At 40.7% G+C, this 16,800-nt stretch overlaps 1 protein-coding gene across 1 annotated transcript in view; it reads left to right on the forward strand.

Moving 5' to 3' along the window:
* CNKSR2 (connector enhancer of kinase suppressor of Ras 2) overlaps positions 1–16,800 on the forward strand; it is a 354,304-nt gene that overhangs the window by 224,630 nt on the left and 112,874 nt on the right. The window contains exons 14-15 of the mRNA XM_063450253.1: positions 7,939–8,028; positions 9,844–10,058. Coding sequence (XP_063306323.1) covers positions 7,939–8,028; positions 9,844–10,058 — 305 coding nt within the window. The remainder of the gene's footprint in view (positions 1–7,938; positions 8,029–9,843; positions 10,059–16,800) is intronic.

Raw genomic sequence — 16,800 nt, forward strand, 5'->3', positions numbered from 1 at the left:
TTTCAGAAATTTAAAATTTTCAGAACAATTCTGTTTTGTCCTAATCAATATTTCAAATTTCAGTAAAAACTAAATTTAAAAATGGTTGGCTTAAAACAAAACAAAACTATTTTTTATCCCACGCATGTCTCTATTCCATTTTGTTTACATTTTCATCTAATTTCTTTCTTCTAATTTCTTAATCTATTATGAAGCTGCAAGCATTTCATACCTGGACATGGTATATAATAGCTTTACTGTGAATATAGCTATTCTTAAATTTCAACACACACTGAATGTCTGGTCCTCATATTCAGTTTTATTGCTCAATATTAATAGCATCATATCAAGGAAATCCTGAATTAGCAAATGTTGGTATAATTCCACCATGCCAAAACGCTCTCAATATCCTTACTGCAGTTCCCTTTATATAAAGTTGGATTACATATAATCCCACCCCCAGTGATGATCTTGTTCTATTAGAAATTAGTTCACTTCATATTTTAGTATACATCATTTTGTCTAAGATTTGTTTTAAGACCACGGTTCATTCAACAAGAACATTTTGCCAAACCCACCAATGCTAGCGGGTGATGGCGCAAAACCACAATTTTATTAAGACACGGAGGCTCCTATTATGCTGCACTCTTTCTTTATTTCCCTCAGCAGCAAAGAAAAAACTTTATAAATATAACAGTAGTAACATTAACAGTCTTAGGTGTATTCATCCTAGTAACAGGAACAGCCAATCAGGAACAGCCAATCAGGTTCCACTTCTCCAGCATAATAGGCTCTGTCAGCCAATCCTGTTCCTCTTTCTTTGCTGCTCCCTCAGTTAAGTATACCTGATCCCTCAGCTCCTTAACTGTGGGATTATTATATCATTATTATTATCATTTTACTATTATTAACTATTATTGTTATTACTATTCATTATTATTACTACTATTAGTATTATACCGTTATTGTATTTTAATTCATTTATTGATTCCTTCTGTTTTCTTGACTTTAACCTTTCCGCGGTCCAGCCTGTCCCCAGAGCCTAATTTAACGAGCGGCTCGGGGACGCCGACTGGAACCGCACTCGGCGCTTCGCGCCCCCATTTCATTACTGGCGCCGTGAGTGACCGCCATCACCGCGGAACTCACGGAGCTCAGATGCCGGTTCCCTGCTCGCCCTGCTCGCCGCGAGCACAACTTACCGGCTAAATCTTCCTATTCTTTCCTTTTCTGCCGCCCGCGGCAGCCATTTTCTTTGCCTTCCCGCGCTCTCACACAGCTCCACCCCCAACGTCCGGTCCTCGGAGTTGGGTTTAAGCTGTAGTGGCGGTCGGACGGCTCTTTGCTCCCTCCTTGCTATTTTCCTATTTACCTGTGAATCTTCGATACTGCTGTTAGTTTGAAGTTTATGTGAGTAATTAATTTTGTTCTTAAGGTATATTGTTTTCCTTTGGGTTAATCAACCCATTTTAGTTTCAGCTCAGATTTTATTATTACTACCAGTGTCATACTAAGCATGCCTGGTGAGAAAGATTTACCCACCCCTTCGGGGTCCCTTGTCACCAAACCAGGGAGTGTTAAAACACCCACAGGGGTATCTGAAATTGGAGCGGCTAACCCCGCTGATTTTGCTCCCACTGCTGATATGCAGTCTCTGATTGACGACACTATGTCTCATGTTATGACTAAGGCCCTCACATCGGCCATGGGATTGATGTCTGAATCTTTCTCAAAGACGCTTACACAGGCTCTGCTTGAGGCACAGAAATCGGCTCAGCCGACCGTTACCCAGGCCTTGCCAGTAGTGGTCCCTTCACAACCTCACACTGGTCGTAAGGCCACTGCAAAAACCAAACACTCTTCAATCTCACAGATGGACAGCTACAAACCTGTCACAGATGGCGCGCCTAACATACCACCGCGCAAAAGAGCCACTAGCCGGGCAAAATCGGCTAGGTTATGGAAACGGGCAAAAGCCCAACTAGATTCTGAGTCAGATCTCAGCGAGATTGAAGAGGAAAACTGCATGGATACTGAGGATCCATCAGATCCCGAATCCGATGATCTGGTCGAAGACCATGACCTCAGAGAGCATAATACGCCTCCATCTGAATCTTTTGACATGGAGCTTAAGGTCCCAGACGATGCAAACAAATTAGTTGACCCCTATGGGGAACCCCTGTTCGACCCCGATGACCTACGTCATCCAAGGTCAGCAGACTGGTCCCCTTCGGCCCATGTGGCCAAATACGTTGCATCAAGGACTCGCAAGCCTTTAAATAAGGCAACACGCAATAAGTTACGGGCAGAATGCCCACGCCCTACTGTCCCGGACGAGGCCTGCAGAACACCTGCAGTAGACCCAAAAATCGTCCAATTCCTGGGCAAGACTGGCTGGAAGCCTAATAAGGGCCTCGATTTCTCCCTGCGCAATTGCCAGGATAAATTACTGGATATATTGGGCCCAGCAACCAAAATATTTGATATGGTCGAAAACGACCAAGACTTAGATCGTACCGCCATAAGTGGTTGGATTCAAAGAGTAATTTGCCTGATCGGCAATGCCAACTGTGCGATAGCCACAGAGCGTCGCAAGGCGATCTTATTAAAGATAGAGCCAAAATTGGTAAATATGGCTATTACCGAGCCGGGCACCCAGGCCCGTGGTCTCCTGTTCGGAGACAATTTTGTCAAGGAGCTTGGCTCCTTTGTACATACCTTTACTGCCATAGACAAGGCGCAATCAAACATGCGCAGAGTTTTCCACCCTAAGGTTTTTGGTGGGGCCGGAAGAGCCAGGAGCCGTCTGTCCGGCCGTGTTAACAGAGGTTCATTCCGACAGAACCGAGGCTCCTACACTGGACAAACCTCCTTCACGGAGCACCGCAACACCCCGGCCTTCTTCCCACAACGTGGGCGGCCATGGGTTGCTCGTGGATCACGTGGCACCAGACCAAGCAGACGACCTTATGGTAAGTCATCTCCTACTTCCTTCTTCCCTAGGGGCAGTGGGGGGCAGACTCCGACATTTTTTCCATGTATGGTCACACATTTCATCAGATGCCTGGGTATTGAACACGGTAAGAGGGTATTCCTTAGAGTTCTTGTCCCTCCCAGTACAAATCTCCCCGCCACGGGGAATGTTATTCTCCCAACAAGACGCCTCCCTTGTTTCCAAGGAGGTCTCAGAATTGGCACACAAACAAGCCATCTTAGAGATCCCGATGACTACCCCAGGCTATGTGAGCAACCTATTCCTAGTTGCCAAGAAAGGCGGCGGCGTCCGCCCAGTGATAAACTTGAAACAGCTCAACACTTTTATTGCCTACAACCATTTCAAAATGGAAGGCATACACTGCCTCCGAGATCTCCTCCAACCGTCGGATTGGATGGTCAAGTTAGACCTACAGGATGCCTACCTCACTATACCAATCGCACGTCAACACCAAAACTTCCTCCAATTCATATGGCAAGGAAGAAAATGGAGATTCGCCTGCCTCCCATTCGGACTATCCTCAGCCCCATGGTGTTTCACGAAGCTCCTGAAACCCGTGGTGGCCCTACTTCGAAGTCGAGGGGTTCGTCTAATAATCTACTTAGACGACATCCTCATCATGGGTCAATCCAACCACATTATCAAGACCCATCTGACGTGGACTCAGAATCTCTTACAGAACCTGGGTTTCCTGATCAATGGGAAAAAGTCCATCCTGACCCCTACACAACGCATAGAGTTCTTGGGCCTCGTCGTGGACTCTACTCTACAGACACTACACTTGCCGACTGCGAAATTGGCCACCATAAAGAAGGAAATCAGACGCACTCTGAAGATTCCCCTGATCTCCCTAAAACAATTGGCGAGAGTGATTGGCCTCTTGGCGGCCTCCATCCAGGCCATCTTCCCGGGCCCTCTACACTATCGAGCGCTACAGCGCCTACAAGCCTCTCATCTGAGAGACGGGTCCTCATACACGGACATGATCTCTCTGGACACAGAGGCAAAAACAGAACTCAGATGGTGGCTCTCCCATATGGAAGCATGGAATGGCCCGGCCATTTTCGGCACCACACCAGACATAGTAATAGAATCCGATGCGAGCTTGCACGGTTGGGGTGCACGCTGTGGCAATATCTCTACAGGTGGCAGATGGTCCGAAATGGAATCTACGCTTCACATCAATTGCCTAGAACTTCTGGCCGGTTCTTTTGCAATCCACAGTTTCTCAACGACTCAAGCCCGATGTGCCATCCTATTGAAAATGGACAACATATCGGCAGTCCGCTATATAAATCACTTGGGCGGGACGAAATCCAAGGTCCTGGCGAATCTGGCACGAGACTTTTGGCAGTTCTGCTTGGCACAGGGCATCTCAGTCACAGCAGAGTACATCCCGGGCCTCTGCAATACAACGGCGGATTGGTACTCAAGGCACCTCAGGGATTCCAGCGACTGGCACTTGGATCCCAGGGTCTTTCAAGACATCCAATCCCTATGGGGCCCTCTGGACAAGGACTTGTTCGCCTCCCGTTTGAACAAACAACTCCCCAGATTTTTCAGTTGGAAACCAGACCCAGAAGCACTGGCAACAGATGCATTTACCCAAGACTGGTCCTACACAAGGAACTACGCGTTTCCTCCCTTTGCGTTGATTCCCCGATGCCTATTACACCTACGGCAACAGATGGGAACGACAGTGCTCGTGGCACCATTATGGCCGCCTCAACCATGGTTTCCTTCTCTGTTGGAAATGGCGGTAGACATACCCCGCACTCTCCCTCACTTCGACTATCTCCTCCAAGACCCGGACGGGTCCCCTCACCCCTTGATTCAACAGGAATTACTGCATCTCACGGCATGGCTGGTTTCCGGGAACCCTACTCAATCGAAGGGGTTTCGGAATCAACTCTCCAACTTCTCGAGAGCGCATGGGCACCCGGCACGAGACAAGCTTATAAATCTGCTTGGAGCAAATGGCACAATTGGAGCATGGAACGGAACCTGGATCCCATATCGGCTCCTCTGAATTCGATCCTGCAGTTCTTAACTTCATTATTTGAAAACGGCAGAGCATACCGTACGGTGAACCTCTACAGATCGGCCATTTCGGCCGCACACCAAGGCATCAATGGCGCACCGATAGGACGCCACCCATTGGTATGCCGTCTCATACGTGGCATCAGATTTGCACGACCCCCACTACCACGCTATTCAGTGCTATGGGACGTCTCCACTATCCTCCTTTCCTCGAATCTTGGCCGGATAATGCATCACTATCGTTGAAGCAACTGTCGGCAAAACTGGTCATGCTCCTATGCCTCATATCCTGCAAAAGGGTCTCAGATGTTAGAGCGTTAGACATCACCGCACGGTCCTACACGCCAGAAGGGGTCACTTTTGATATATCACGGAGAACTAAAAGCTCGACAAAGAGAGTGACATACCCAGCCTTTCCTGACAAGCCTCTCTTATGCCCGGTTAAATGCCTACAACTCTACGAAACGCGCACCATGACGTTGCGGGACCCAAATAAACATGAACTCTTCATCTCTTTCCAAAGACCACACCTACCGGTGTCTACTACGACTCTAGCCCGCTGGGTCAAGTGGCTCATGACTACGGCAGGAATTGACACCTCCATATTTTCTCCTCACTCCATAAGAGGAGCAATGGCTTCCAAGGCCTCTGCCATGGGTTGCCGCCTGGAAGACATTTTGAAAGCAGCCGACTGGTCCTCAGAAACCACCTTCCGTGATTTCTACTTCAAACCAATACAACACTTCGCAGGAACGGTGGTTTCTCAGCTTTAAACCAGCATAATAGGAGCCTCCGTGTCTTAATAAAATTCAAGGATTTTACTATTACCATGACGTAAAGTCATGATTTTATTAATGACACGGAGGCGAGTATTATCCCTCCCTCCCACCCGACGACGGTGGAAAGGTAGACGGGAGTTGGGTAAGTTAACCTACGGTAAGTCATTTTACAGACTATTAAATTACAGTTATACTTGCAACCAGGTGAGTCTTCACTATGATAGTCTTTTGTCTATATGTTCACCAGTATATACAGATTAAATAATATCCCCTTGGACAAACATTGACCAAACACTAGCTCAAATACCTATGATTATGCATACACCCAGTTTGATGCTAAGGTATTACCATATTTCTCCTCTTTTACAGCCTAATCTACCCTACATCGAAACGGAAAACTCCTTCATGTACAGTTTTATGTTCGGTTGGACACTTTACTACTTCGGGACTGCAAATAAAGAGGAACAGGATTGGCTGACAGAGCCTATTATGCTGGAGAAGTGGAACCTGATTGGGTGTTCCTGATTGGCTGTTCCTGTTACTAGGAAGAATACACCTAAGACTGTTAATGTTACTACTGTTATATTTATAAAGTTTTTTCTTTGCTGCTGAGGGAAATAAAGAAAGAGTGCAGCATAATACTCGCCTCCGTGTCATTAATAAAATCATGACTTTACGTCATGGTAATAGTAAAATCCTTGAATTACTCAATGCTTAAATAACAACTGGACAGTAAAAAAAAAAAAAAAAAAAGAGGAAGACCACCATGTAACCTTCTTCTTCTGAGTGCCTTGATGCAACCTGTATTTAACTTGAATGTTGCACTGGCCCATATGCTCTCAAGTTGAAGACCTAGAAATAGCGTATATTCTATATCCACTACTACATTTTCCTTTCTTCAGACCTTTGGTACCAGATTTCAGATTGCCGTTGCTATTGTTTTTTTTTACATATCTCACCTCACTCCTTCCCCCACCAATGCTTCGCCAACAAACTCATCCCTCCCCCCATCTCCACCACATCTCACAGTTTGATTGGCAAAAAATAGACAAACAAAAGAAAAAAAATCATAGTTTTTTTCCATAATTCTTGAAGGTCTAGGTGGGATCAGGAAGGCTCTTTCCCAGGCATATAGCTCTCTCTTCCAGAAGCCCTCTCTCAGTGACTCTTATATCCAACCTAATATTATTACTACAGTATGTGCTGAGAGAATATAAATGGAAGTTGTGCTGCACCCATATATCTGTCATGCTCCCACCACAAGATCACCAGAGAAATGGAAGGTGCCCAAGATGCAAGTACCTTAGCATCCTAGGTCTTGTATGACTTTGCAAAAACTGCATACTGAACATTCTCTGTTGTTATTTGATGAAATCCTGGCAATTAAGATAAACTACATACTTGTGTTCTGAATATAAAAAGCTTAGCATTGAAGGAGTAAACATGCATAAATATGTTTTTGGAAGATGCAGAGATTGATGTAAATATTGGCGATAGGTCGTCTTTAACATCTTAAATGTCAGTGACAGGTAGGAATGAATAGTTCTGTTTAGGCATTTGGGATGAGTCCTATATAAAGTGCCCAGGTGCTCTCTATAACCAGTAGACAATATTGAATATTATATAAATAGAACACACATTACGATAGTCTGGCTATATTCTTATTTTCCCAGTAATACTCATGATTGCATTCCATGCTTGCTATGCCTTGTTTTTCGCAGATGGTATTTTTTCGTACATGGAACTTTTCCAAAAGAACACATAGTCTTTCATTATTTTAAAACAGTTTGTCGGTCATATTCTAATTTAAAACCAAAGCTTTAATTAACACCTCTTTGTTCTACCAGACATAATACTGACCAGGATCTTTCTAAAAATGGTGCAGATTACATTTGCAAGACTTGGTAACTGTGTTTTAACGAAGTGCTTAGTAGTTCAGACACCAGTGAGGCTGATCTACTTCTACATAATAATTTTTATTAAATTGTATATCTTTTATCATTGTATAAGCATGGTTTTAGCATTGCTCCTAGTAAGCTCATATAGTTTCATGCCACGCCAGTTAAATCAGTATGTAACCAAAATGTGAAAACGAGACGTGGCAATATATATTAATTTGTTTTTGTTTTGTTTTTTTATTACTAGGCAAACTGCGACCAATCTCAATGCCTGTTGAATACAACTGGGTAGGGGACTATGAAGATCCCACTAAAATGAAACGTGATAGTAGAAGAGGTTAGTTAATTACAAAAAAAATTGTTATGATTTAAATTAGGCCATTGAAATCATATTCAATGTCTATGTATATTTTACTGCAATATATTTTAATATATTGTAATTTTTTTTCTTAACTTTTTTCTGTTATTTAATTTACAGACTTTTTATGCAGTAAGTTATTTTTAAGTTTAGTGTGGGAAACATGCCCAATCTGTGTGTAAAAGTGTAGACAAATGTTTAAAAAAACAACAACTCCTGTCTACCCCCACTAGCAAATGCCCCTCTTATCCCACCACTTACACACTCTCACTGCAGCCCCTATTACCCTCCGAACATTCACTGCAGTCCCTATCACATATCCTCTCTAAACCCCCTATGACACTCACATACTCGCTAGAGCCCCTATACCTCATGTACAGCCTTTAGCCCCTATCACCCACACAGTCCATGTCCCCCCAAACACTACAGCCCCTATCACACTCCCTACACGCACTGCAAGAAAAAGGAGAAAGGCTGCTAGAAATTGGGAGACTGCCTCCACTAGTGAGTGAAACTCTCCAAAGCTGTTGTGGGTGAGAAAAAACAAACAAATAAAAGATATGTCCGAAACGCTAAACATGCGTTTCAGTGCTAGCTTGCACCTTCGTCAGAGGAAGCATGTCCATTGTGAGCCACAAGACATTTAACTGCTTTTAGATCCTTCCCATCACACTCAACGACTAATCCAAATGTAAATGTCCAGTGGGTTGGATGGGGTCAGGCCAGCTAGTCCATAGAAATTGTGTTCTGTGTCTGACCCTTCCTACTATATAATTCACAAACAAAGTATACTGCACTCACATTTAGGAATCCAGATGCTTATCAGGGCCCAGGTTGGCAAAACCAGTTTAGTAGATAAAATAAATTGCTGTACGAAGTGAACTGGTTAAATGCTTGAAGTGTTCCTGAAATAGAAATTTCAAGAAGGTACAGCTATTTATTATCTTGTTTGACATTAAATGAACATAGTAAAAATAAAAAGGGAATTGGGGCACACCCGGAACATGCATTTTGCATGAATGGTGCTGCCGTAGTGACCAAAATGTAAACATAATAGAGGTTAAGGAACAGCGTGCACATAAAAATACAGCTTTAAATTTTATATATTTATATTTTTCTTGAATTGTGTTTTTTATCACATTAATTTTGCATCATATATATTCACGATCCTCTTACAACAGATTATTAAAATGCACTTTATCTTATTTAGCACACGCACTATAGAATTTGTCTCCCACGTTGGAATTATTGTAAGACCCACCGATACTGGGGTACTGTGTAGTAGTGGTAGGCTTAACACAATATGACCACATGGTGGAACTGAATCCCCATATTTGTTCGGTGAGATAGGTGATTTTGAGTAAGCCCTATAAAATTTACAAAATGTATTTTTCTGTATGCGCTGTTCCTTAGTTTGTATTACGTGTTAATAGAACATAAGCTATCTAGTCTCTGTGTAACTTATTAATGACTTGTGCTATGCCTGGGCTAACATTTATAACAGGCATATATTAGTTTCTTCTGGGTGGCAAAATAGGGCATTGCATTTTCCAGATGTATGGGGGAGCTTCAGGATACTGCAGTGTTGATCTTAATTAACTTAAATTTTTATTTCTTAAACGCTGTTGAAATTGTCTGTAATGAGGACTAAAAGGGAAAATATAAAACTCTCTCATCTCTTACTGATCCAAAAATCAATAGCTTTTTTCCAATCCACAATACCACAAGCAGCAACCAAAATGAATGCTTTGTTACATCTGAGCTTGTGCTTTTTGTTTTTTTCATTTTGCACAGAAAGCTCATTACTACGATACATGACTAATGACAAAATAATCCAAGAGGAACTTATGTTACAACAAAGGAGTACCAAAAAGGAAACGGGAAAGAAATCAAGAAAGAAGGCAGAGAAGAAAAGTCCAACTCACTATGGTCTGCTCACAGGAGTTCAGATGGATTCACTTCAACAGGATGTAGTCAGTCCATCAGTATCCGACACTGCATCATACCAAGTAAGTAGCCCACTCAGGTTGGGTGTTTGCAAATCAGTGAATAGTTTGTGAGATTCAACTTTGAGAGATATTTACAAAAAGTGAAATTACAATATGAACAGTTTGACCCATAGTGTAATTGAATTAAAGAATGCTCATTTGTTCCGTTAAGTTTAGTTAACTTTATTATGTTTTTTTAGATTGCTTTAATCCAGTTACGCAGTTATTGATTGTCAAATATAATATATAAAACATAGGTGCAGAAGTATATAACACCAATTAGATTTCATGGGATACTTTCATTATATCCTCCTTGTTGCTGCTACTGTGAGAGATATGTGTTGATTGTTACATACATTATAGTTTCAATCTTCTTGATTTAATTTGTGTACAAAGCGATTATATTATTTTAGTCTTAATGAAAGCAGTAAACCAAAGTTTTTAGGTTTTTTTTGTAGGATCTTTTTTTTTCTTCCAAAATCCTGTTTTATCATGTATGTGTTCAAACATTTGTCCAGTGTAAAGATATTTGGTTAAGATGCTAATCACTGTCCAACTATTCAATTAGTTTCAAAAGTCAGATGAAAATAGCTATTTTAACTTGATTCAAGATGGCCCTGGCATCCTCCCATGGTACAATGTCACACTGTTGCAGCAGGGTTTGACAACTTACTTGGGTCCCACATCCTGCACCTGCCGCATCCATCAAGAGAGCAAAGTGAGCTGATGCAGGACTGGGCTCATTGGCCGAGAAATCTCACGTGATGCTTTTAGCCAGTGAACATTGTCCTGCTTTGCTCTAAGTAGTGATATTCAACTTCTCCTGGAGAAGACTAGATGACGAACATGTGGCAGGGGACCCACATATGTTGTCAAATCATTGTAAAATGTTTTGAACGGTGCCAACTGGACTGACACCATAACTACTACAGTGGCATGTAGTGGTTATGATGCTTGGAGTATTTTTCAAACTGGATCATTTTTGTGCTAATCACTAGCAGCCAAGTATGAAAATAATTATTGACAAAAGACATATAGTTATGCAATTGAATGGAAGCTTGCTTGTCGGTCTATTTAAGTTGAATTAAAATGCCATGTTAAAGGAACACTATAGTCACCTAAATTACTTTAGCTAAATAAAGCAGTTTTAGTGTATAGATCATTTCACTGCTCAATTCACTGTCATTTAGGAGTTAAATCCCTTTGTTTCTGTTTATGCAGCCCTAGCCACACCTCCCCTGGCTATGATTGACAGAGCCTGCATGCAAAAAACAACTGGTTTCACTTTCAAACAGATGTCATTTACCTTAAATAATTGTATCTCAATCTCTAAATTGAACTTTAATCACATGCAGGAGGCTCTTGCAGGGTATAGCAAGCTATTAACATAGCAGGGGATAAGAAAATCTTAATTAAACAGAACTTGCAATAAAGAAAGCCTAAATAGGGCTCTCTTTACAGGAAGTGTTTATGGAAGGCTGTGCAAGTCACATGCAGGGAGGTGTGACTATGGTTCATAAACAAAGGGATTTAACTCCTAAATGGCAGAGGATTGAGCAGTGAGGCTGCAGGGGCATGTTCTATACACCAAAACTGCTTCATTAAGCTAAAGTTGTTCAGGTGACTATAGTTTCCCTTTAAGCATGTACAACCAATATAATCCATAAACAGATAAAAAGAAGGAGCTAAGAAAAAACTTGGAGTCTTTATAATGGGCAACAATACAATGTTAAACTTCCATACTACAATGTATTTAATATGCTGGGGGTGGGGGGTTAAAATAAATAACAGTTGCAATTTATGCAATTTACGAAATTATATCAAATGTACAGATCTTCAATAATATATGGTTCAAACTATTAAAGATCTTAAAATTGAAAGGCAAAAACATATGGTTATGGTTAAACAGTCAAATATGTATGTATGATTACACAATACAGCTTCTTTTAGAACATCGAGAAGTTGTACAAAAATCTACACAAACACCGGGAGGAGGACACGGGAGGCGTGTAAAAGGAGACCACCCAGGGCACCAGCGGAGCGGGGCTCCCCGGAACAGGCACGGGAGATAAAGAATGACTGGGTGGCTAAGATACCCACCTGCCCCCAAGCCGCCTCCCCCTGTGCTCTCCTCCCCTTTTTTTTCTCTTTTCTTCTCTCTCTCTCTCTCTCTCTTTCCTTTCTTCTTCTTCTTCCCCTCTCTCTCTCATTCCATCCAAGTACCTGAACCGTGCCTCACACAAGCACACACCCTAGAGGGAGACACAAATGCATGCAGACGTTCGAACATAAACAAAACCCCTACTGACTACATAACCTACTATTCCGATAAGTGCACAACCCCATACGCTACCCACCAGAACACCAAGACTCGCGACAGATACTTCAAACCGAGACACCCAAAACCCCACCAAACGGGAGAAGAACCACAGAATACACACGCAACATACGTGGCTGCACAGCCCTTCAACTACTATGACACTACTCAGACACGCATACACCATCATCACCAAGACAGAGCCAGCCCCGCCTGGTAAGACGCAGTCATAAACCAACAAACCATCCGTATTGAACTACACGAATGCATCAACACTACACCGACACGATCACATATACGTGTAATCATTGAGCCACAAAAACGCTCTCACTACTCAATGCAAATATGAACAGGTGGCAACGCCAATATCAGCACAAATATCGGCATTAGCCACCTAGATACAGGGAACAATATACTATTGCAATGGTCGCACCCGATGGCTAAACATGTACAAGTTCATACCAGATGTACAATACGCAGTACCTCTGTGCAGGCACCAAAATGACTAAACGTGATATACATGCTATGATTACACATGTGAAATAAAAACATATTTAAAACAAACTAGCTAACACAAGACAACTACAAAAACCAACTAACACAGAGCAACTACACAAACCAGCTAACACAAAGCAACTACACAAGCCAGCTAGCACGAGGCAACTACACAAACCAGCTAGCAAAAAGTATCTACACAAACCAGCCAACACAAGGCAACTACACAAACCAGCTAACACAAGACAACTGCACAAACCAGCTAACACAAGACAACTACACAAACCCAAACTACACTAGGTTCTACCCGCCCAGACAATATGTCTTACAGTTCACAGAGTACACACCTGCCTAATTAAAATAACTGCACCTGTTCAGTTTACCTGTTTCAATATATATGCCTCTGCGTAGGCGACCATATGATTTTACAATAATATGTTTGATATCCGCATATACATTGTGATGACAATAAAAACTATTTAAAACAAAAATCTACACAAAACCAGAAAAATGAAATTGGAAAAAAAAATCTGTTTTAATACTACATGTATAGTAAAACATAAAAAAACAGTTATTTCAAAGATGACTTTCCATGGCATTGCTCTGTTGCTTTCAGTCAATGCCAGAAAGTGTTCTTACTTATGAATAAATCATTGTTTAACCCCTTAACGACCGAGGACGGTACATGGCCACAGGGGTCCTAATCCGCCATGGGGAGACTGTCTGGGCTGCAGGCAGTCTCCCCACAACGGGAGCACCGCTGATCGCCGCCGGGGGAACGACGGCGATCAGGTAAGTACATCTGACCATTAGGACGGTTCAGGACCGTCATCGGTCGGCAACGCAAAAATGCCGATGACGGTCCTGAACCCCATGGCGGATTAGGACCCCTGTGGCCATGTGATCGCTCAACAGGGCGACCACATGGTCACAATAGGTGTCCATGTGTCTGCCTGCAGGGGGACTGTCTGTGCTGACAGGCAGTCTCCCTGCTAGTGTAAAATCATAAAAAAAATTAAAGTTAAAGTTAATAAAAAAATTATATTATATATGTGTATTTATAAATGATATATAGACATATATTATACCTATATAATATACGTCTATATATCATATATATAATGTCATGCTAAGTGTATTTTTATATTAATATGTACATATATTAATATCAAAATACACTTATAATTAAATTACACACATATATATAATATATATAATAACTATATATATTGTATATATATTATTATAAAATACAAATAATTAGTAATTTAAATTAAATTAAAAAAATTAAAAATAATAATAAAAATTAAAAAAAATACATATCTATATGCAATTTTATTCTAACTGTATTTTGCTATTAAAATATATATATTTATAGCAAAATACACTCAGAATGAAATTGTATATATATCTATGTATATATAAATAAATAAATATAATACGAAATATACATATGTCCATATACAAAAATAAATAATTATATAAATATACACGTAGACATCAAATATATAAATATGCATATATATTTAAATTCTACGTGCATATTTATGTAATATTTTTACATAATTAAGTAATTTTATTAATTGCAATTTGAGGGACCTGCCTGCCAACCCAGGCCGAAATTCCAGAGAATTTAATTTGCTAGCACTGTATTTTACCCTGTAACTTTCTATGACACCCTAAAACCTGTACATGGGGGGTACCGTTTTACTCGGGAGACTTCACTGAACACAAATATTAGTGATTTAAAACAGCAAAACCTATCACAGCGATGATATTGTCAGTGAAAGTGACTTTGTTTCACATTTTTCACACACAAACAGCACTTTTACTGATGATATAATTGTTGTGATATGTTTTCCTGTTTTGAAACACTAATATTTGTGTTCAAGAAAGTCTCCTAAGTATAACAGTATCCCCCATGTACAGATTTTATAGCGTTTTTGAAAGTTACAGGGTCAAATATATGGGTCAAATATTTTTACATTGAAAATGGTCAGGTTGGTTATGTTGCCTTTGAGAGCGTATGGTAGCCCAGGAATGAGAATTACCCCCATGATGGCATACCATTTGCAAAAGAAGACAACAAAAGGTATTGCAAATGGGATATGTCCAGTCTTTTTTAGTAGCCACATAGTAACAAACACTGGCCAAAATTAGCGTTCAATTTAGTTTTTTGTTTTTTCACACAGAAAACAAATATGAACGCTAACTTTGGCCAGTGTTTGCGACTAGGTGGCTACTAAAAAAGACTGGACATACCCTATATTGAATACCCTGGTTTGTCTACTTTAAAAAAAAATATGTACATGTGGGGTGTTATTCAGAGACTTTTGGCAGATAATAGTGTTACAATGTCACTATTGATAAATTTGAAAGAATATATGTTTTGAAATCGCAATATCCTACTTGTACCTATAACCCTATAACTTGCAAAAAAAAGCAAAAAAGCATGTAAACACTGGGTATTTTAAAACTCAGGACAATATTTTTAATCTATTTAGCAGGTTTTTTTTTATTCGCTTTTGTAGATGAGTAAAAGATTTTTCAAGTAAAAGTCAAAAAAACATGTATTTTTTAAAATTTTTCATCATATTTGTTTTTTAAAATTAAATTACATGAGATTATATAAATAACGGTATGTAAAGAAAGCCTTTTTTGTCCTGAAAAAAACAATATATAATTTGTATAGGAACAGTAAATGAGAGAGCGGAAAATTACAGCTAAACACAAACACCACAAAAGTGTAAAAAGAGGCCTGGTCGCAAATGTACAACATCGCAAAAACAGTCCAGTCCTTAAGGGGTTAAAGGACATACACCCCTTTACTTATTAACCCTTAATAGGGAACACATGGGATGGGTAGCAGCATTGTAACCAGGCTGTGTGATACAAAGTAAATACAAATACAAAAAGAGAAGTCCTGCGCTTAAGCAGCAAGGACTACAACACACATCAGCCCCAATATATAGTAAAAACCAAAGAAAAGAAAATGTTACTTGCGCTTTCTCCTTAATCCCTATGTATATTTAGACAAATGGAGGTCATTTAGTTGCTCCAATGGCCATTGGAGGGATGCCCGCCTGCCAACGTCAAGGCAGACCCCCCCTAAGCGGGTCCTAACACTGACCCTTCAGCCTGCTTCCTTGAGCTTCTGGCAAAGATATCTCTAATGAGACAGAAAGGGGTATTTTTTATATACACCCCTTTACTTATTAACCCTTAATAGGGAACACATGGGATGGGTAGCAGCATTGTAACCAGGCTGTGTGATACAAAGTAAATACAAATACAAAAAGAGAAGTCCTGCGCTTAAGCAGCAAGGACTACAACACACATCAGCCCCAATATATAGTAAAAACCAAAGAAAAGAAAATGTTACTTGCGCTTTCTCCTTAATCCCTATGTATATTTAGACAAATGGAGGTCATTTAGTTGCTCCAATGGCCATTGGAGGGATGCCCGCCTGCCAACGTCAAGGCAGACCCCCCCCTAAGCGGGTCCTAACACTGACCCCCCCCTAAGCGGGTCCTAACACTGACCCTTCAGCCTGCTTCCTTGAGCTTCTGGCAAAGATATCTCTAATGAGACAGAAAGGGGTATTTTTTATATACACCCCTTTACTTATTAACCCTTAATAGGGAACACATGGGATGGGTAGCAGCATTGTAACCAGGCTGTGTGATACAAAGTAAATACAAATACAAAAAGAGAAGTCCTGCGCTTAAGCAGCAAGGACTACAACACACATCAGCCCCAATATATAGTAAAAACCAAAGAAAAGAAAATGTTACTTGCGCTTTCTCCTTAATCCCTATGTATATTTAGTATTATGTGTACTTGTACCATATATTGAATGAATATCTGTTTGTAAGCTCTGAAAAATAAAATTTAAATTTGAAATATGCACCACTGCATTAAGCTCTATACTGAAAAGGAGTGCCTCTTGCT

Source organism: Pelobates fuscus, chromosome 1 (genome assembly GCF_036172605.1).
Source record: "Pelobates fuscus isolate aPelFus1 chromosome 1, aPelFus1.pri, whole genome shotgun sequence".
Classification (NCBI taxonomy): Eukaryota; Metazoa; Chordata; class Amphibia; order Anura; family Pelobatidae; genus Pelobates; species Pelobates fuscus.